General features: G+C 39.9%; 1 protein-coding gene across 3 annotated transcripts; it reads right to left on the bottom strand.

Moving 5' to 3' along the window:
* On the bottom strand, window positions 1–21,992 carry LOC131228682 (xylulose kinase 2-like). Of its 3 annotated transcripts, none has more exons than XR_009163061.1 (12): window positions 21,857–21,992; window positions 16,516–17,170; window positions 16,355–16,443; window positions 12,444–12,508; window positions 10,706–10,761; window positions 10,155–10,275; window positions 9,980–10,054; window positions 4,516–4,569; window positions 4,312–4,406; window positions 3,701–3,875; window positions 1,331–1,629; window positions 1–276 (listed from the first exon to the last, which is right to left on the bottom strand). XR_009163061.1 is itself a non-coding variant. In XM_058224524.1 (11 exons), exons 1-11 carry the CDS (start codon window positions 21,910–21,912, stop codon window positions 1,397–1,399), a joined length of 1,674 nt encoding a protein of 557 aa, XP_058080507.1. In that variant the 5' UTR covers window positions 21,913–21,992; the 3' UTR covers window positions 1–1,396. The 3 variants fall into 3 exon arrangements, 1 of the variants encoding a protein (XP_058080507.1); XR_009163060.1 differs by having other exon boundaries at window positions 1,347–1,629; XM_058224524.1 differs by having other exon boundaries at window positions 1–1,629.
* Between the last annotated feature and the right edge of the window lie 667 nt (window positions 21,993–22,659).

Genomic DNA, 22,659 nt, shown 5'->3' with positions numbered 1-22,659 from the left:
TGCAGTACAACTCAACATTATTTATATATTATTTACAATTTTCAAACATTAAATATGATTGAAAATACTAAAAGAAACTCATGCGAGATTTCAAGAGATAATCAAGAAACTCACCGGAGTTTTCAAGTTGACACTCACTGAGTTTTGAGTCAAGTAATGTTGTGTTTTTAAATTATGAAAACAACAACAACAATAACAATAAAGTCTTGCATCTCTTTTGTTGAAGGGAGATCCTGGCTCAAGTCCCATTGGTGCACCTATCTTGGTCTGCCTGAACTGATATGTAATCCAAAAAAGCAAAAGCCTCAATACATAGAAATTATATAACATGGTAGACTTTTTTTTTTCATAAAAAATTGAGATTATAGAAGAGAAATCATCCAACGGTGGATGCTAATATCTCAGTTATCAAGCATTCAATATCTGTACATGTGGCAACATGTTTACGAGATCTGCCAGTATTCATTGTACGCTATAGTGGATACTGGATAGCCATCGAACAAGACCAAACAGTCAGACGATCCTCGCCATTGATTGGAGGACGCTTGCCCATTGAACATGAACTCTTAGTTGGACTTTTTCCTAACACCCGTCCTCCCATTTGCAATCCTTTAGTGTCCTCCAATCATCTTAAAAAGTCCTTCAATCAGTGGCTAGGATCACCTGTCCACTATGTTTTGTGTGATATCTCCTATCAGCGGTAGGGACAAACAGATGGAAGGTCTTTATCTCATAAACAAGTGCAACATCTATGTATATTGAATGCTTGATAAACTTATACACTACATAGGCTGCATTCTGTCTCCATGTTACCAAATGCTTGTATTGAGCACAACGAGGATTGGGTAGCGCGGCTCCTCTAAGTTCAAATTCCCAGGATTCAAGTACCTCAAGGAATGGTATGAATCATTAGTATGATCATGTAACGACTTGCACTAAGTCTCTCACGATATCATCAATATGGTTAGTGGCCCAATTGATATGATTTACTAAAAATTCTTAATAAATGTGGCAGATGTTTTCCAGAGCCACATGCAGCTCTGTGTGTGGATTTGCATGACAACCTGGCATGAATGTAGGAAATCCAACCAATGTATCAGATGGGACATGCCATGTAATAAGTCAGGCAGGTCAACTGTCATGTAGGATACACATTTTCGGTAACAGCGAGTAATCAGAAAAAAAAAATGCAAGCACCAATCATATCTCCAAATGTGTTTTCCCTACCTGATAGTTGGTGAGTTTTGGTCCCATGATCTATATTGTTGGTCCCACCTGATACAATGTGAAATGTCCTACATGCATTCCATCTGGGCATGTGCTAACAAACCTCCATAATCGTGTACCAGTAGAGTTTCTGATGAGATGCACTGATGAGATCCTTCAAGTGATGTTTTTATCTTCTCCCCAACTTCCAAACAAGACGATCCTCAATTTCCATCCTCCTTTTCATGAATGAAGTGTACTTGGAGAGGAGTTCTGTATCTCCTGCAGGTACTGAAAGCTTACAACCAAGAGACGTTTTCTCTATCTTGTCTTCATACATGCATGAGATGGGTACAAAGCAGTGTTCCCTGTTGCATAACCACCCATGAGCTGCCCTTAAGGCCGCACCCAATGAAGCCGAATCTGCAATAAGGAAGAGAACCAAGACTTTCCAACTGACACAAGTGGGAATTTAAAGAAATAAACAACAAAAAGCCACTCATCAGGGTAGAAAACATGAGTGGTATATTTGCAGCTACACTTATTATGTTCTTTGTGGTTCATTCGTTGCATCCTTCTGTACTTTGTTTTTCATGAAAACTGCCAAGTTTAATCTACGATGGTATCAGCCAATATATTGATATTGCACCAGGGCGATATGATATCCACTTATATTCTCAAAAATTCAATGTAATGTCAACACATGTTGATACATCGCGATATTGAAAATATCACAATATATTGGCGAGAAGACAGTCAAATAAATAGGTTGTATACTGACCAATACCTAGTGATAAACATGAAAATCATGTGGGAAAAAACAGAAAACGTTGCAATGTATTACACATACATGCAATATTTCCCGATGTTTCCCACAATGTTTCTGCATCCCAAGGGGATGATGCATAGTGCGATCCCAATTACATAACATTGAAAACTGCGACCAAAGACCTTGTACATGGGATTGTGCATACAGGTGTGATGTGATTCTAGCGAACAATGAAAGGGATAGCGTACGTTTAACCATAATCCTCCCGGTATGAGCTCCATGTACAATTAGCTAGGGGTGGTGATGCAGGACAATTAACCACTTGCTCTAAAAGCTCGAACCGTTAGAGCATGGCGAATTGATCCCTTTATCTCATAGCCTAGGCCCCACATCTCATGGGTTAGGACCTTGGCCGAACCCCCCTTGTGGGCCCCAAATCACATGGGTAACACCTCACACGGGCCGCCCACCCCGAGTGTGTCCCTGCATCCCACTGGCTACCCCACTTGAGCCCGTTGTGAAATGCGCCACTCCCAGTGAGGAGTCTCGAACACGAGACCTCCCCTGTGGGCCCCGCCCACCCCGAGTGTGCCCCTGCATCCCACAGGCAACCCCACTCGAGCTCAGTGTGAAAATGCCCCTGCATTAGGTGGTAATAGTAAGTGAAAGTCCACCTGTTTATTGATCGGGCTGAAACTCAGACCCAGTCCTAGCCAATGGACTCAGGCTCGATCAGGCTTCTATAGAAAAGTTGTAGCAACCTAGACATGGAACCTGTTCATTTATTTATCGGGACTAAAAGTAGGCCCTGCCCCAACCCAGTGGCATATGTGAGGCCTGATCCTAGATAGTGATGGGCTACAACCGTAAGTCCGACGTGTCAGTCCCATCCATTGCCATCCCTACAATCTGAACTAAATTTTGGTTGCTTGATATGATGAACTGCATCAAGTGAGTCAGACAATTTATATAAGACCCCTTGAGTAACCGTTTATCAACATCTAGTAAATGAATGCGTGCAGAACAAATGATACCAAAACAAAATTCAGATATAGACTTGGAAGCCATTACACTCAGTGGCATAGGTGACTCACCCAAGGCTTATAAGTGTGATTATGGCTCCTACAGTCAGTAATGATGCATTGGATGCAGATATGATTGATACGTATTATTGATCTTAAAGTAACTGTGTAAAATAGGGGCATACGGCATTCAGCATCATGATTTCAACACCATTTGGTTGTTGAAAAGGACGGGATTTTCTATCTGTCCACCTAGTAGAGAGATGGTCTATAGTTGTCTGTTGTGACGGTATGTCGGATGCATTAAAAAGTCACATACTATGAAGAAGGGAAGGAATTACAGAGTCCTGGGCCTAAAAATGTATGCTTCCCTGAGGTATAGGATTATTACATGTGGGACCTTTGGGTCGGTGATCCACAATAAGATGGGAAGATCCCAACATTTCAATCTTTGACCTAGTTCCCAATAAATGTGGATGCTATAATTTTTTCCTTGACCGTGTTCGTAGGCTTTAGGATCTTCCAATTAGGGACATTTGTTTTAAGATCTTCCACTATTGTGTTTGATTGAAGTTCCATAGTTATGTCTGATGGAAGAACTAAAATTCATGCGGCCTTCAAATTCTTGACATAAGGTTGGGGTAGAAACAGCGATGAATGTGCCAAAAATAAAAGATGATATAGAATGATATCAGTTACATACCAGGTCGCTGTACTGTATAGACAGCACAACCAAAAATGGAAGTAATTGCATTGAGAATGCTTTTATTTGTCGATGCTCCACCAGTTACTATTATCCGTTTGGGAGGTGTTGGCATTCCAGACCTTTCTGCATGAGCTCGCATGGAGAGAAGTTGGCCTTCAATTATTGCACGTACCTTCATTCAAAGTCATATTGGCCATTAGCGACACTTCATATGCCTTGTGACAAGGGGGTGTTAAGAAAATGGTTTGCTTGCTGATCCCATGTGGTGCGGTGCATGACTAAACTGAGGTTTGGATATAATATTGCTGAAATGCAGTTGGCAGGATTTCAAAGAAAGTAGGCTTGGTGTTTAGGGCAAGGGAGTAATAGAGCTTCCATTTTCCTGCTTTTTTTCCACTCCAAATCATAATGCTGTCAATGAGCCAAGCCCAGGCCAAGAAAAACCAAAATTTTGAATAGATACATCTTGACAATTAGCCAACCAGCACAAATTTCTGGCATAAACCAACCAAGACCAGCACGTTGACAGCCCTACCGAATCAGCAATGAGATATTTAGTGCTAATATATTGGCTATTTCCAAACATAACATAATCTATGTTGACCAACCTCTGAAGGGGCATCAAACTCCTCCACTTCATGCTCTCTCAACTCATCCAAAGAGCCATTTGTTAAGTTGTCAAGAATATATCTATGGAATCCAACTGCATAGATGCATTAATTCTGGTAGTATTTTTGAAAATTTGTAAAGCAAGTTTCAAAGGTCATTGAAATAAAATTGAAAAAAAAAAACTTGGAAGTAAGATTTTTTACTTGGTAGGGGAGGCAGGATTTCATTCTCTTTATAATAGAATCCTAACTTCCCACCTGTTGCACCAGAAACCTTGAAAATGCAAAAAATATGCATTGTGAAAAGTAACAGATTTCACTCAAAATATATTCTGCTTGTTAGACAAGCCACATGGCTTGTATAGCTCATTTTTATAGATAGATGATGTATAGCTAATTTCCTTAGATAGATGATTCTGTATTTAATATTTACCTTGTATTGACGTTGTAAAGATCTATATATTCAACCCTTTAGGGTTGTCTCAAATGCACAGAAAATCAAAAAGGGAATCGTTTCTCTTAGCCTACATCGTTTGCTTTTTGCTTACATGGTATTAGAGCCATATCGATCCCGATCCGGCACCACCTCCTGCCAGATCCGGCCCCTCCCGCGTCAGAAAACCCTGCTCCGGACCACCCCTGCACTCCTTCTGCGTCCTTGCTGCGTCAACAGATCCGTCCAACCATTCTCAACCCCCATCCGATCTCCCCAGGCTTGTCCGATCGCACACCCCAGCTGCCTCCCTGCTGCGCACGCCCCCTCCCTGCTGCGACGCACGTCTTTGTTGCGTTCCTGCTACGTCTCTGATGCTCCATCCCTGCTGCTGTGCACGTCCCTGCTCCATCCCTGTTGATCTACGCACATCTCTGTTCTATTGCCTATCACTACAACTGGATATCTTGCTGCGAGGTACCTTCTTCCTTGGTGTGGTTTATATCGCTTCCTAACTATGGACAAAGAATCCCGTACAGAGGCCCCACGATGTAGTTTCGATAGTACCAACTATAATCTCTGGGCCATCCACTTTCAGAGTTTTCTCAAGGGTCGTGGTTTGTGGGGATTGATTGATGGGTCTGTTCCTGTCCCCACTTCCACAGATGCCAACAAAGTGGCTGAGTAGGAAATGAAAAATAGACAGATTATTACCTGGATTCTCAATTCGGTCAATCGGTCAATTGTTGTTGGTCTCACGCCACATCGCACTGCTAAGGCAATGTGGGAGCATCTCCAGACTATTTACCAACAGAGTAATGCGACTAGGTTATACCGCCTGGAACAAGATTTGGTTCACCTTACTCGGGGTGACAAAAGTATTCAAACATTTTACTCTACAATGGTTACAATTTGGACAGAGATGGCTATGATGGATCCCGAATTCCCTAATGACTTTAAGATTTTCCAAACAATGCGCTATATTGCGCGAGTTCGATAATTTCTTATGAAGCTGCGTCCGGAATTTGAACATTGTAAGGCTGCTCTCCTGAACCGTAGCCCAACTCCTTCAATGAATTCGGTTATTAATGATCTATTAGCTGAGGAGCAATGGCTGCAAGTCCTCTCTCAGGGACCATCTCTGGAACCATCTGATCTGGCATTCGTTGTATCCACCTCTGCCCCAAATCGTGGTTCCACTCCTTTAACTTATCATGGATGTAACAAAGTGGGACATGTTGTCGTTCAGTGCAAAGATTGGTGCGCTTACTGTCGACGGACTGGTCATAGTATTCAGGACTGCCGTTCACGTGCCTCTGCATCCTCATTCGGCCGTGGACGTGGTGACTGAGGTCATGCCCGTGGTCGTGCTCTTTCTGCTACTTTTACGACCGGTTCTTCCGAGTCGTCTGTTGGTGATACTGCATCTATTGTTTCTACTAAAGGTTTTTCCTCACCTTTGATTCCTGTCATGCTACAGCAAATCATGCAGGCCCTTTCTGTTGCTGGTATATCAGGTATATCCTCATCTTCTCCATAGTTCTTCGATTCGGGTGCTTCCAATCATATGACTGGTGTCGTCTCTCATCTTCGCGACATTCATCCTTACACTGGAAATCGGGCTATTTCTACTACGGATGACACTAAACCACCCATTCAGTCTGCTGATTCCTTGACTTTCTCACCTTTTGTCCATCGCCAGTTTCCCTTTGTGATGTGTTTCATGTCCCTAAACTCTCCTCAACTTTACTTTCTGTTGGTCAACTTACATCCAATAACTGCTTAGTCATATTTTTTCCAAATTCTTGTTTTGTACAGGATCTGGCAACGGGGAAGGTACTTGGGAAGGGTAGGCGGCATGGATGTCTGTACATGCTGGACTTTGACCCATCCGTCACCCCAGTTCGTTGCTTCTTCTCTCCAGCTTCCTCGAATATTTGTTCGGCAAATAAAATGTGGAAACTCTGGCACTATCGCCCGGGTCATCCACATTCTAATCGTTTGATTCAACTCTTTTATTCTCGCATGTTAGGGAATATTTCTCTTAATAAAAGTAATTTGGATTATTTTTGTTCTTCCTGTTGCCTTTCAAAAAGTAAGTGTATTCATTTTCCTCTAAGTACTACGAAATCATCATCCATGTTTGAGCTAGTGCATACAGATGTCTGGGGTCCTTCACCAGTTATGTCACTCTCTGGACTACGATACTATGTTATATTCATTGATGATTTCACACGCTACACCCGGATTTACTTTTTGCACTTTGAATCACAGGTTTTTGAAAAATTCAAGATATTCCACTCTATGGTGGACACTCAATTTCGACTAAAAATTCAAACTCTCCGCTCTAACTCAGGGGGAGAGTATCTCTCCACAACTTTTCGTGCATATCTTCAGGGTCATGGGATTATTCACCAGACCACCTATTTTGATACTCCCTAACAGAATGGGGTGGCTGAAAGAAAAAATCGCCATAATGTTGAAACTGCCAATACCCTGATGACAGCTATGAGTGTTCCTCGTTCATTCTGGGTGGAAGCTATGATGCATTCAGTTTACTTGATAAACCGGATGCCAACCACAGTTCTGAATGGTAAATCTCCCTACTTTATTCTCACCGGTTCACTTCCTACGTATTCTACATTTCGTGTTTTTGGTCGTGTATGTTATGTTCCTCTGGTATCACATGAACGTAACAAACTTTCACCAAAATCAGTCAAATGTATGTACTTAGGATTTGGAGAAACTCAGAAGGGTTTTGTCTCTTGTCGTGTTCGGGTGTCCCGACGTGTTGTTTTTCTTGAGCGTATTGCCTTCCATTCCTCTGTTCCTCCTTCGCCCACACCACACTCTCCTGGTCTTACTGTTTTTCCTGACATTCCTGTTAACCCGAGTACACTCCCTTGTCCGTTGCAGGTTTACTCACGACGACCACGTACAAATCCACCACCTACTCCTCTCTCTACTGTACTTGTTACCGATTCGGATCCTACCTTGGTTCATCGTTCCACTCGTGTACATCGACAGCCTGATCGCTTGATATATTCTATGTCTGTCATGAATGCTACTCTGGATACTATCTCTATTACTACTTCATACCATCAGGCAGTCACTCATGATTGTTGGAAGAAGGCTATGGTAGAAGAACTGGAAGCATTGGATGATAACCATACGTGGGACATTGTCACTCGATCCACTGACCACCAATTGATTAGGAGTAAATGGATTTATTCTGTAAAGCTCAAGTCTGACGAATCATTGGATCGATACAAAGCTCGACTTGTCGCTTAGGGATATAAACAAGAACACAGAATTGATTATGACAAGATATTCACTCCTGTGGCCAAGATGAAAACTGTTCGCACCCTTCTGCCAATATCATCTGTTCGTTCTTGGCCTCTCACTTAGATGGATGTGAAAAATGCTTTTCTTCATGGCGACCTCCAAGAAACAGTTTATTTGAAACCTCCTCCTGGGTCTTTAATCCCTGCCGATAAGGTTTGTCGCCTCAAGAAAGCTCTATACGGCCTCAAACAGGCCCCTCGAGCATGGTTCCAACGCTTTCATGATGTTGTTACAGGTGCTGGCTTTACTCAAAGTGGTCATGATCCATCCTTATTCTTACGCACCACTGATCGTGGAATTGTCATTGTTCTCGTATATGTTTACGACCTACTTCTGACTGGTAGCAATGCTACTGGTATCTTGGCATTAAAGGAAGTTCTAAAATTATCCTTCAAGATGAAGGACCTTGGACATCTGACATATTTTCTTGGACTTAAATTTTCACATTCTAAATGTGAAATCCTGGTCAGCCAGTGTAAATATACTAAGGATCTTCTTGCCTTGGCCTCATTGACTGATCAGAAGACAATTCAGACTCCCTTAGAACTTAACGCTCAATATGGTCGTGACGATGGTGATCTCCTTCAGGAACCCACATTATACCGTCGTTTGGTTGGGAGTCTGGTTTACTTAACAATGACCCGCCCTGATATTGCCTACGCTGTCCAAGTTGTCAGCTAGTTTGTTTCTGTTACTCGAACTCTTCATATGACTACGGTGTTGTGCATCCTACGATACCTACGTGGAACTCTGGATCGATCACTATTCTTCTCCTCCACGGCCACTCTGGACCTTCGTGCTTATTCAGATGCTGACTGGGCCGGTTGTACGCTCACACGTAGATCTACCACGGGCTACTGTGTTTTTCTCGGCACTTCTCTCATCTCTTGGAAGTGTAAGAAGCAGACCACTGTTTCCAAATCAAACACGGAAGCTGAGTATCGAGCGATGTCAACTGTTTGTAGTGAACTTGTCTGGTTAAGTGAACTTCTTTCTGACTTGGGCATTCATCTACAGAATCCTACTCCACTACATATCGATAATCTGAGTGTCATTCAAATTGCCTCTAACCCAGTTTTTCATGAACGGACAAAGCATATTGAAGTTGATTGTCACTTCATCCAAGAGAAGTTTCAGTCTGGGCTCATTTCTCTTCCACATGTCGCATCCCATGATCAGATTGCTGACATTCTCACGAAATCCCTCACTTCTGCACGTCACTCATTTCTAGTTGGCAAACTATTACTTGTTGATGACCAGCATTAGTTTGAGGGGGGATGTTAGACAGGCCACATGCCTTGTATAGCTCATTTTTATAGATAGATGATGTATAGCTAATTTCCTTAGATGATTTTGTATTTAATATTTACCTTATATTGACATTGTAAAGATCTATATATTCAACCCTTTAGGGTTGTCTCAAATACACAGAAAATCAAAAAGGGAATCGTTTCTCTTAGCCTACATCGTTTGCTCTTTGCTTACACTGCTCGCCTGAGAATAATATGATAACAAAGAAATCACAAGGAAAAGTAATTGATAATGTAGATTATATCACCATAGAATTATTCGAATCAGGGCATATAACACAAATGGTGTGTTTGGTGGTCGTTTGAATTAAATTGTAACAATCCAATTCAAAAAAGTGCAAGTGACGAATTCCATTCACATTGAGGGGCACAACTCAAATTGAAGTTATGATGGTTTCAAGTCTAGCTTGAAGCAAATGGAATTGCAGTTAGAGGTTTGGTTGTCATTATGAATGAAATGCTGCCATCCCCACTTAGGTTGTTTCTGCAATATTTGAATTGGACAGTTGCAGTTTAGTTCAATTGAGCACCCAAACAGTCCCAAAATAAATAAATAAAAGGAAAAAAATAAAAATCAAACCATTTAAGGGAGGCGTTTTCTCCAGAAACTTGTTAAAAACATCCCAAGATTTCTCTGCACACCGATTGCGTATATCTACCACCACATTATAACGACAAACTCAGCATGAGGCACTTGCAAAAAACCTTCACGGAAATACATAAAATCCTTGAGTAAAGTAAAATTAAGGAACTACCTTCTCGAGTTAGAGACCCATTTTTATATACCAACATTACCATGTAGCATGTTGGGTCAACAGGATTTGGTAAAACATGTCCTTCTAGGCTCGGTTGAGGCTCAATGGCGACCCCAAAGACCTGAAATGAGAATAAGACAAGGAGTACTCTATTAGAGGAATTATTCCTCCTCATCAGCAAACCTTTATAGTTTGTAATGTGCAAGGTTCCATACACGTGGAACCACCGCACATAGATCCAAACGGTTGATCTAATGGTTGCAACATGAATTGAGGATACCTAAAAAATTATTCCAGATTGGATGATCCTATCCTTTTGATTGGTGGACCATCTGCTATTGAACATATGGAACTGTTGGATTCTCCTTAACTGCATACTTGCCAGCAATTGATTGAAGAGTTGGGATATATATTCCAATCTGGGAGATCTTTGCCAGCATCCCCCTTCCACAACAAAGCCCATCAAATGAGCAAGTTGGATATCTGAACCATGGTCTGCATGCATGGAATTTTGCTAAACAAACAGTTACAACCATGGTTTATTCACTTACGGTGTCACTAGTGCCCAAACTGATGGCAAGATCCCCAAGAGTATTGAGGGTCAAACCTGTACAAGTTCAACATCCAGTTAGTAAAATGACAATGAGAAAAGGCAACAAGAATTATATATAAATCATTCAAGAGGAGTGTTCCATTTTGTACACGAGCTTTTTGTTGGACTTGTGTGCCCTGAAAAGCCAATGATTATCATGATCATGAATCTTGTTTGGAACATGTTATTAATGTCATATTCAACGTGGAAAACTTTATAACTATTCATATCATACCATGTATTAATGTCATATTCAATGTGGAAAACTTTATTAACTATTCATATTCAATTGGAATCAATTCATTGTGTCATAATTGGTCTTGCAACACGTGTGGCTCAACTCACATATCATAAATGATCAAGGGTTCATCGTCTATGCAATCATAACGGGATCCATCTGATCATTCAATGATCTATCATCGCTATAATGCACAAAATTGCATGATTTGACTAAGCAAGGAATCCATTATGCAAATCTTGGTGAGATCTCATCATGATCATCTCATAAATCAGGCGGTACGTACATCTCATATCTACATGCATCTCAATATGCATCACTCCTATTGCATATACTAGCACAAAGGTTTATTCGTGCCAGAAGTAGACCAAACCTTTTAATCAATGAATGTTGGTCAATGTTGTCATGATGACCAATCCGAATATCTGTGTATACATTATCACGGAAAAAATTATATCCACACATATAAACACAAACACGGAAAATCTCAACGTAATTTAATGAATAAATATGTACATGTGTCAATATTAGTTTGATGGGCGCAAAAAATTCCAACATGTACATCTTCAGCAGGAAAGGAACAAAAGATGAGAGATCTATTGTTACTGTCTTAATTAAAAACGCAGGAAACTAGTGATATGCTAAAACTATTTTGATTCCCACCTCAGACATAAAGGGTTCATTTGGAATCTCTTCCAAATGCAGATGTGAGCATGCACCAGTGTCCCAAACACAAATGGGATGGCAACGGGCACCATCTGTTATCATTATACATTCACATTCATCATGCCATCTGCATTGTTCATGATGTGGCAAAATGGCTCTGCCTCCACAAGGTGTGCATCAAAGAAGCTGCATTCCATTCCACTCTTTCTTAGGTACATCCATGTAAACCATAGTTTTCCAAGATCGCCTGTGCACCGATCACAGGGAAATTGAAAATCCCACATACTTTTGTGTTCCACCATTGATGGACCTTGAAGCTTGGGGAAAAGATGACTTGATGATCTGTGGATCTTCCTCCTCCTCCTCCATACCCTTAAGCACTGCTTGGTGGATCTTGTGTGCAGAGTTGGGAACTAAGAAATCTCCTTTACAAGCACATCTATGTGGACCCTGACCACTAGTAATGTGGATCCAAACCATCCAAGCCCTTCTAGACACAGGTGCCACATGGCCCACCTTTAAGGGAAAATGCTAATAATCCAAACAGACCATAGCATTCACTAGAATATCCACCATAATGCACTCTAGAAAAGCTTTGGATCTCATGCACACATTTACTGCATGAAAGGATATTGAATACTTGATAGCTAACTTAAATAATCTTGATAGCATTGGATCATGTATATTTATCAAGTAGGATTAGAAGTTTGGATAGCCTAGACAAGGAGCCAGGGTCTAAGCAATGATGATGATGATGATGATTATTAGAAGTTTGGATGAGAATGACTATTACCTGCCAAGCTATTTGGGTTGTCTCCAGACCACTGAATAACCAAACAACTCTTTCTAAAGTGGAACCTGGAAGCAGCTCAAGGAGGCTACATTCATCAGTCTTATAATTCAATATAGTAGAGAGAATGCTTTGCAACACTCGAGGAATACAAGATCCTCAACTGGAGGATATGCACAATATACTCAGGTTTTAGGTTTGTTCAATATGGACCCATGGTTCAATGATCTAGACCATTGGTCAGTTAGGCCCCATCCTGATGGACAATGCCTTGAACTCTCCTCCGTCAGGAGAATCAGAACCTTTGAATTTGTGGCCTGCGAATAGAGGGTTAAAAAGAGAAATGCAGCAATAGCCTACATTCAACCAAAAGAACCCAAGATTGATGCCTAGGATCTCCCATATGGAGAAGATTCTCAGGCAATGGTCCATCCATGATGGGGCTGAAGGTGCCATTGGTCTTGATAACTAAAATGTGGGGCCCACTTGTAGAAACTGAAAACCTGAATATGCTACATATCGTATATTCCCTCGTTATATCTTTACTAGAGTATGCCTGGATAGCACTAACAGATTACCAAACAATGCATCAAGAGTTATATATTGTTTAAAGAAAAACAAAAACAAAAAAACCAAAAAACTAAAAAACTAAAAAAACAAGAAAATTTCACAGAATCTCTGAACCAAGGGGCCTCACTTTACAAACTGAAAAGCAGAAATAATCATCCATATTCCTCAGTCAAGCATTTGTATTAAAGCAAACTAGGTTTTAAAAGAGAAAAAGGAAAAAGGGAAAAAAGAAGAAGAAGAAGAAGAAGAAGAAAGAAACTAGTTGCAAGAGAGAAGATCAACACAACAGATTGCTGCAAAGATCTTACACACAAACCAGGGACATCCACATGCAAGAAGACACAAGACCACATGCACAAAATCAAGAGATACAAAATATTTTTATTTGACTCTCTTTCTTCACTTGCTTAGTAAACCCACTAAGTATCAGGTCGACTGAACCCGGCGAAAGGGTGGGTCCTGAAACAAGCCCTGATATAAAACCATGGTATCCAACGCCTTGATTATATATTAGACATTAGCCTACATGTCCCCGAGTCACATAGACCTTTTGTGATAAGTGGAGGTTGAAAGACAGAAGATTGAATAACTGGAATTTCAACACTACAGTTGAGGCAGCAAATGGACACAGTTGCACTCTAGTGGGATTTGCTAAGCTCATTGTCTCAGCAATATGAGTTCTTTCAGCTGTTGTGCAGCTGAATCATATTCAGTCTTTTCGGAGCCGATCCAATCCCTTGGAAGCACAGTGGCATGCATGGATGAGATGCGAACCATTCATTTTGAAGGTTCAATGGTGATGGGGCATAAATGATTACATTGATCAGACGACACTAATCATTCACTCGTGGGATTATGAAGATAGAAAGTTCCAATGGCTGATGTTGAACGATTAGAAAGGGAATTTTGTATAGTGGCCAATCAATGTTGGAGCCCACAGGATGAGAAGTCCCAATCTCATCCAAATATACCATGTGGACGGTCAACGATGTGGAGATATGATAGCTCCCATGCCTCGAAGGCATTTTGGAACAGCTCACATTTCTTGAATGGACTAATTTAAAGGGAAATGTAGAATTGAACTTTTAACAACCGATCATCATCCTCATAGCCTTGTAAAAGTTATTTGGGGTGGGTTTTATGAATCTATTCTGACCAATCATCTTATCTGAGGCTCTATCCTCAATCAGTGAACAAGCCTTCGTATCCTTGTTCACCAACTTGATCTAAGTCCTTTGGAGGCAAGTCAATTCCATGCCTCTAGATCACATACATACACATGGCACTTGTGTTTGATGATTGATGATTGATGATCCAAATCGGGCCTCCAGCAACCTCCACCATTTATTGGCCACTAATAAAAGGTTGCTTTGATTGGACCATCCTAGCCATCTAATCTAATAGATGGATTTTTCTAGTAATGTAAACCATTGTTTTTTGTGTTTTTGAGTCCATTTCTATGCCACGGATTAAGGGGTTCAGATTGTCCAAACAGTTTGAGTTTTGCACTATTGCATACCCACTATTTGACATGTCAAATGAACAGTTTCAATTAGTCCACGTATGCCATGTCAAATGAACAGTTTCAATTAGTCCATGTATGCCATGTATACAGCAATGATACGGAGGTCTGGTATCTCCCATTCTTCAAGAGACATTTGGGCCCTATAAAGTTTCAGTAATACGTAACCCTTATTACTCAATCATTGATTGTTATATAAATTCACTTCCATGCATTGAAGCCAAAATCATTTCTTGCATGTATGCATATACTGTTGATATTTCACACAGAGAAGAATGTCCACGCTTCAGTTCTCCATTGACCATATGAAATTCAAGAACCAAAAGAGACATGTTTCTAAAGAGGAGCCTGTTATGGTATGAAACACAAACACAGATTAAACATGTTTGCTAATCCAACACCATTGGATTTGAAGAGATACAACTCTTCAAAAAAGTTCAGTTAGAACAACTGATTTTGTTGGTTTTTTTTATGAGTTTGATCTCTCAAATCCAACAGTGTTGGACTTATAGTTACTCCATATCTGAGTTTCATACCATAACAGAGTTCTTCTAAAAACCTAGCTGGTACATAGCCAACACCATATATAGAAATCCATAAATAGCCAGTATAAAAACAATAACATTTATAGAAATCCATAACAACTTGCACCATTGTATGTATTGTAATTTGTAATGGAAATGGATAAAGACTCATGTCAGGTTCCAATCGATAGAGCAAACAATCAAGAAGACCTATTCTGAATAGGGTTCGTTCCTGTAGCTCAATGCTAGACAGCCTGCATTCCAACATTGACATCTCAAGTTCAAGTCCAGCTTACCCAACAAAAAAAAGGATGACGCAGGACAGCCCTAATATGATGCATGCTCATGGAGATAATTAAACAGCGGAAATAAAAGGAATAAATGATCTAAAATTCTAACAGTAATCATCATAACTGAGAAAATCATAAAGGAAACATGCAATGGATCGGGCCATCACTACAACCATGGGTTATGGAATTCAATTACTACTTAGGTTGGATCCGGCGAGGGATGAGACCTCCCGATCTTGCATGGTCACACCCAATCGATCAATGAAGATCACTAGTCCGAAGAACCAAGAAGTTTCTCGGATTAGGGATTTGAGAATTTGGGGATTTAGGGTTTAGATCGGTTCTCAAGATTTTGATCGAAGAAGGATTAGCAAAAACTGAAAAATAAAAGGAAGAAAATTATTACCTTGAAGAAGTTGGAGGAGCACAAGAAGAAATTAGAAGAAGAAGATCAAGGGGAGAGAAGAAGCACCATTAGAGATAAGAGAGGAAGGAGACAACCAAAGGGTTTGCTTTTCATTAATCAATAGTTGAAATTCGAGTTTAGGGTTTTACCCCACTTAAATAAGCAAATAAAGACATAAAATTACTAAAATACCCCTAGGATAAGCAAATAAAGATATAAAATTACTAAAAGACCCCTAACTAAGTCAAAAACGCGCAAATAACATAAGTATGGGAAAGTTTGGGCGCTCGGTCTTCTTTCTCCAATCTTCCTTCACATGTGTCTTCCCTAAGTGGGGTCTTCTATATGTCCAATCACATGTGAAAGGTCTTCAGCTCCTCAATAGTCGCCTATCCACAAGGACGGCACTTGTGGTTGGCGCTTTCTTCGTTGGTACACCTTGAATGCACTTGTGTCCGCATCAAAGGAGCTATTTGAGGGTAGTTCTAAAAGCTACCCAAAAGCCTCAACTTCAAATGAAGTCATTTAAATTTTAATAAGAATATCTAGACTAAGAAGCATAACAATTTCAAAAGCACAAGCATGAGGAATGTAGAACTGACCTCTTAACAAAATAGGGAGCTATTAAACCAGCAACATCATGGGCTGGTGCTAGTTTTCCAAGCTTTCCTTCTAAACCTGGCGCTGTAGCCTAAATACAAAGTTACAACCATCAAGATGAAATTCAAAATATAGAAATCATTCACTTAAAGTTTTAACGAACCTCCAAAGCAATCTTAGACCAGACACGCCGCTTGATATCCATCAAGTTCATTCCCGACCCATCCGTTTCGTCTAAACTAGCATAACCTCCAATAAGAAGGGATGCCATGAAGGAGCTTACAAGGGAGATCCTCTCAGTATCATGGTATACATCCGGCTGCATCTCATATATCTTTCGGATTTGTGGTCCTGTAAACCTCTCATGCGCACGGGACCCAGTGAGTTGGGATAACTCCAATGCACCTCCAACCGCTCTCTCTATCTCTCTACACTGTACTGTAGTGCTACTATCCATCCAAATTGGTGATTCCTTCGTAGAAAAAGCATCACTGAGCTGGGCTACTAAATGCTTCTCAGGATCCAAAGACGCCAACATGTTGCAACTTCCTTTCTTCCAATAGACGCTACTATGCTGCTGTCCGCTACCAGAAACAGCTGCGATCCTTCCAAAATCCAATTTTTCTTTCACGAATTTTTCAAGTAAGAGGTCCAAAGCCTCCACCCACATTAAAGTCGGGGAGACAATTCTACCGTTTCCTGATGGATCTCTGTGGACTCCATCCTTAGTCTTATAATGTGGCAATTCAGAATCGAAATGAACTATCTCAGAAGCAAGAATGCTGAGGTTGGCATCTAAAATTGTTGCCTTTAGGGACCTGAAATTTAGCAAACCTGCTCTTCAGATTCTAACTCATCATAAAAAAAAAATTGATACCCAATTTATACAGTTCTTAAAAAATGCACACTTAAGATAAACCAAAAAGTACCTATCGATGCAAATTACTAGCCTATGAGAGATGGTGTGAAGTAATAAAATGAAAATGGAATCACGAAATATTTCCATCGGTGACAGTTTTTTCCATTAAGAATGAAAAGATTGGGTTTCAAAATCTTACTAAGTCATTTCCGGAGGAATTACCTATACTCACACCAAAGGATACATATACAGTGTCCACCACACCCAGTTCATAGAAGTAAAGACCATGTTTGGTGATTCATACAGTTGATCTGATGGACCCATGTATGAACTGTGACCCCAGCTTTTATACTAAACTGGAAGATCCTTGGCATCCAATCTATAGCCTTGTTCCCACTAACTTGGACCACAGTTGTATCTTTTGTTAACCATCTATTTCCAGGAAACTTGACGGTTACTATTGTCCTATCAGGAAGACTTTTGGGGCATGGTCCATCCATAGTGAGACAATCAGGTGTCTTCTCTCAAGGATTTTGATTTCCTGTTCTTAGGCTTATAGTTTTTCCTTTTTGTTTTCTGCCATCTCGGCAGCCCCTGTTGTTTCCTCTTCTTTTTTAATATAATCCAGTCGCTTTTTTAAAAAAATAGTGAGACAATCAGGTCAATGGTCTCGATCACTGAAACGTGGCCCACTTTCACAGACTGGTTAAGGCGTGGATATATAGATGGATCAGACAATTCCTCATTGATCTAAGCAAACAATGGACTTCTCAAAACCAAATACAATTCGCATAATATTAATCGAACTCTCTTCAGGCCATAATTAGGTTATTACAAATCAGAAATTCCCTTGTTATCTTTGACCAAACAAAAAGTTTAGAAAACCCCTGAATTCTCAGTTCTTTTGCATAATCCAGACAGAAGAGGAAGTATATGATCCTCAACCTGACAATGAGCACTACCATATGAGGTCTTCGGCCTGTAAAAGTGGGGCCCATGGTTTAGTGTTGGGTCCAGGAGTGGATGGACTACACATTAAAAATACTGCAATATGACAATCCCCGCCTTTCAAATTTGTGACCTCCAAATAACAGCCAAGCAAAGAAATACATCAATAGTCCACATTTGACAAAAAGATGGCCCAAGATTGCGGTTAGGCCATGCTTCACTGTTGGGTACAAGAGATCGATACACCATTGTCAATATAAATTGAATTTTGAGAAAAAAAAAAAATAATAAAAATAAAGAAAATAAAGACTTGTGTTGGATTGGCACTACATAGATAAGAAATGAAGTGTGTGTGTGTGTGTGGGGGGGGGGGGGGGGAATAAATAAAGAAGTAGGAAAAAAATCTCTGGTTTTCAACAGAAGTACAAACAATAGCAAGATTGATCCCTTATTTATTTGTAGAGTCCCAACAAAAACCATCTGATTGATGGAAATCCCCTCAATTGCCAGTTATTCCACTCAATCTTTTTTACTATTTCATAAATTTTATTTCGTTTGATTAATTCGAAGTTCCTTAAATACTTCCACCTTCTTTGAAATATCATGAACAGTTCCTGTAGGTTGAGCGCCTTTTTCAATGAAATATAGAATAACAGGAACATTTGAATAAGTTTGGTTCTTTATCGGATCGTAGAACCCAAAGAAATGATGTAGAACCCAAAGAAATGCAATAAAGAAAAGGAAAGAACTTTGTTGCTATAATTTGGATCAAGAGAACATAGGCCGGCTGAGTATAAGAAATTGAGATAGCTTGGGGACTCACTCACCCAAGAAGTTGGGGAATCACTCACCCAACAAGGGATAGCTTGGGAACTCACCCAACAAGAGTCACCCCAGGGTTGGGGAATCACTCACCCAACAAGAGAGGAATCATTCAACTCACAAATACAAAGCTTTGTAGAATGCCCTCTTATGAAATGACTAGTACCTATGTAAGGGGAAAACTTGAGTATGATATAGTGCTTCTTGGTGTACCAAGGGTTGCATCAATCTCCTTCTCATTAAAAGAACTCGTCCTCGAGTTCAGCTTGGTAATTTTTTTTCCCACATTCTTCTGTCAAGATTCCGTAACTCCTCATCATTGATCTAAGCAAGTATCTTCATATCAGGGTTTGTTCTTCCACCAAGTGAGATATTTAGTATAGGTATCTTGCCTTATACTCACAGGCAGTCAGTAGAATGTTGCTAGGCTATGGAAGCATCATACTTCGATAACTGATTTTGGGGTTGGCCATTCAACACTTGCTTTGAGTCTCTCATCTACTTTGATGACGTGGGATGAGACAACATATTCCAAAAGGACTACATTGTCAACCATGAATATCTTTTTAGGTTGACAAATAGCTTCTCTTCACACAAAACACATAGCAAATGGTCTTCGAGTGCTTGAGGAACAGGAAAAACTTTATAAATAATAAGACTTTCACCTTCATTCAATCCAGTCATTTCATCAAGCATTTCATGTTTATCATAAGTCGGCTCGTCATCATTAAATTCCATATGGCCTTGTTCACTCCACCTTCATTTGGTTTGGTCATTTCATCAAACACTTCATGGGCATCTTCATTATAAATCGGCTAATTATCATCAAATTCCATGTCGCCTTCGCTCACTCCACATTTATTCGGTTTGGTCATTTCATCAAACACTCCATAGGTATCTTTGTCAAAAATGGACTCATCATCATCTAATTCCATATGATCTTCATTGCATTCAATCGGTTCGATCATTTCATCAAACACTTCATTGGCATCTCCATCATAAATCGAAATGCTTGTGAAGGCTCGTGCGAGAAGTCTTGAAAAAACCTCCTCCATTATCCGTTGTAGATTGTTGTTAGCATGCCTCAATTCTTTAATTTCTTCGGGGAGATGGAATCTTGAATTGAAGGTTTTCATTCGGCCCGATTTCCTCTTCCTCTTACAACAGAAAATCAAGCCCAATCCAAGAACCGAACTTGCTTTGATACTACTCGATATAGAATCTAAAGAAATGCAATAAAGAAAAGAAAAGAAGAACTTTGTCGCTATAATTTAGATTAAGAGTACATAGGCCTAATGAGAATAAGAAAATGAGATAGCTTAGAGACTTACTCACCCAAGAGTTTAGGGAATCCTCAACCAACAAAGATAGCTTGGGTACTCAATCACCCAAGGGGTTGGGAAATCACTCACCCAACAAAAGATAGTTTGGGGATTTACTCACCTAAGGGTTGAGGAATCACTCACCCAATAAGAGAGGAATCATTCAACTCACAAATACAAAGCTTGTAGAATATAACTTTAGAATGTGCTTGTATGGAATGACTACTACCTATATAAGGGAAAACTTGAGTATGATATAGTGTTTCTTGGGGTACCAAGGCTGCATATTGATGCCGATCCAATACACAAGAAATGGAAACAAAAAATAGAACAAGAAATAGAGAGTAAAAATGAAGATTGATTGATTTGATTGAAAATGGTGGTAACAATACACTAAAGATGACTTATGTCTTCACTCACCCAAATACAAGAGGATTCACTCACTCATAGGAATGGTCCATCGAGACTGCAACCCAGCAGACCAACAGTCCTGATCACTGAACCATGGGCCCCACTTGTCAAAACTGAAAATTTGAGTACATGTGCACATCTACAAATGGAGGGTCTAGAGCTGTACACGAGCCAAGCTAGTTCAGCTTGGCTTGATCTATCTAGGCTTGAACAACGATTCAAGGCGAGCCAAGCTTCATATGACCCAACTTGTTTGAAAACGGGCCGAGGTCGAGCAGAGTAGGCACCAATAAATCTAATCATTGATTTTTATTTTTTTATTTTTTTTAAAAAAAGATTTATGTAGTTGTTTGAAAATAGGAAAACCCAAAATAGAGATTTGGGGTTTTGAATTTATGATTTGCAAATTGAAAGGTTTGCTAGGTCAAGTTGAGGCTGGGAGCTGCTCCCTCTCTCTCTCTCAACAGCAAGGTACCTTTAAATCTAATCTTTGATTTTATTTTTTTTATGTAATTGTTTGAAAATAGGAAAACCCAAAATCCCAAAATTAAAATTTGGGGTTTTGAATTTATGATCTGCAAATTAAAAGGTTTGTTGGGTTAGGTTGAGGCTGGGAGCTAGAATGGTGAGCTCGAATGGTAAGTTCGAGAGCGAGCTCGAGCCCAAGGGGAGTACGGACGAGTCAGGTCAAGCTCCAATGGTAAGCTCGAAGGCGAGCTCGAGGAGAGCACGGACGAATCAAGCCAAGCTTGGCCCACCTCGACTCGGCTCTATGTACAGCCCTAGGAGGGTCCTATAATTCCATCTAAACTGAATTACAGACATTCATGAAATCATGCAATTTAATTAAGACCCATACAACCAAATTCTTATATAAGGATCCAAATATTCAAATTGGGTATCTATTTTTCAATATAAAAAAGAGAAATATCGAAAAAAAAAAAAACGTGGAAATAACAAGCAATAAATCAAAAGAAAACCAATTCCACTTCAACAAACAAAAACGAAAAAACCCCAATAATTCAAAATTCTCAATAAACCAAACATCCAAAACAGAAATCTTGGTACCTGTCATTTTCACAAAGTTTCAAACATACAATCAAATAAAAAGGCAACAGATATGAGATATGTAAAGAACTTACTGAGTAGAACAGTCAAATCCAAGGAAAAGAGAATCGTCTGGAAGAGAGTAATCCATCACTAATACTTCTCTACAGAGAGAGAGTTCAGGCCAGGAGTTTTGGAGGGATGAGTTATTTGATACTCTGGCAGAGTATGAAGATCCATACACATGCATTCAACTATTGTACACGTGTCATAGATTCATCAGAATCCAAATTGTCCGGTTATTGGGATTCACTGTAATTAGATTAATGGATTAATTTAGTGGATTTTTATTTTTATTTTTTGCGATTGTTTTGTTCCGACTGTCATTCAATTCTCTCTACCACCGTTCTTTGTATGTCCACAAATGCTTTGTTATGATAAGTTATTTTGGATTATCACCACGAATAGTAGGTCCCAGTATTTCTATGGTTTAGATTTCTTTGACGTGTATAGTTGCTTCATGCGTGTGTATCAGTCTTTGCACTCTGGCAGAGTATTATATTTTTCTCTGTGAACTGATGGACGACGGGTAAAGCTCATTTGGACGCAGCCTTCATTCCAAGGATTACGTGAGGCAGGTGTAACAGTTTAGCGGGTGAGAACTGACCATGGGGCCCATATAGATGTATGTGTTGTATATCCACGCCGTCCATCCGTTTTTACAGATAATTTAAGACAACATTTCCAAAAATGAGGCATATCCAACTATCTGGTGGACCACACAGTATAAATTGAATTCCCACCATTAAAACTTTCGTGAGGGCCACAAAAGTTTTAGGTCAAGATTCTATTTGTGTTTTCCGTTCATCCGGGTCTGTGTAAGCTTATAAACAGATTG

The sequence above is a fragment of the Magnolia sinica genome, chromosome 16 (assembly GCF_029962835.1).
Source record: "Magnolia sinica isolate HGM2019 chromosome 16, MsV1, whole genome shotgun sequence".
In the NCBI taxonomy this organism is placed as follows: domain Eukaryota; kingdom Viridiplantae; phylum Streptophyta; class Magnoliopsida; order Magnoliales; family Magnoliaceae; genus Magnolia; species Magnolia sinica.
The sequence above is the reverse complement of the archived record's forward strand: the minus strand, read 5'-3'. Positions and strand labels throughout refer to the sequence as shown.

What these genes read in the sequence shown, in the direction of transcription:
- LOC131228682 (XM_058224524.1), bottom strand. Translation starts at nt 21,912, where the DNA reads ATGGATTACTCTCTTCCAGACGATTCTCTTTTCCTTGGATTTGACTGT. An exon ending in GTTTGGGCACTAGTGACACC is followed by an intron (nt 10,276 to 10,705) that starts GTAAGTGAATAA and finishes TTCTCATTTCAG; the next exon opens with GTCTTTGGGGTCGCCATTGA. An exon ending in TGGGTCTCTAACTCGAGAAG is followed by an intron (nt 10,055 to 10,154) that starts GTAGTTCCTTAA and finishes ATGTGGTGGTAG; the next exon opens with ATATACGCAATCGGTGTGCA.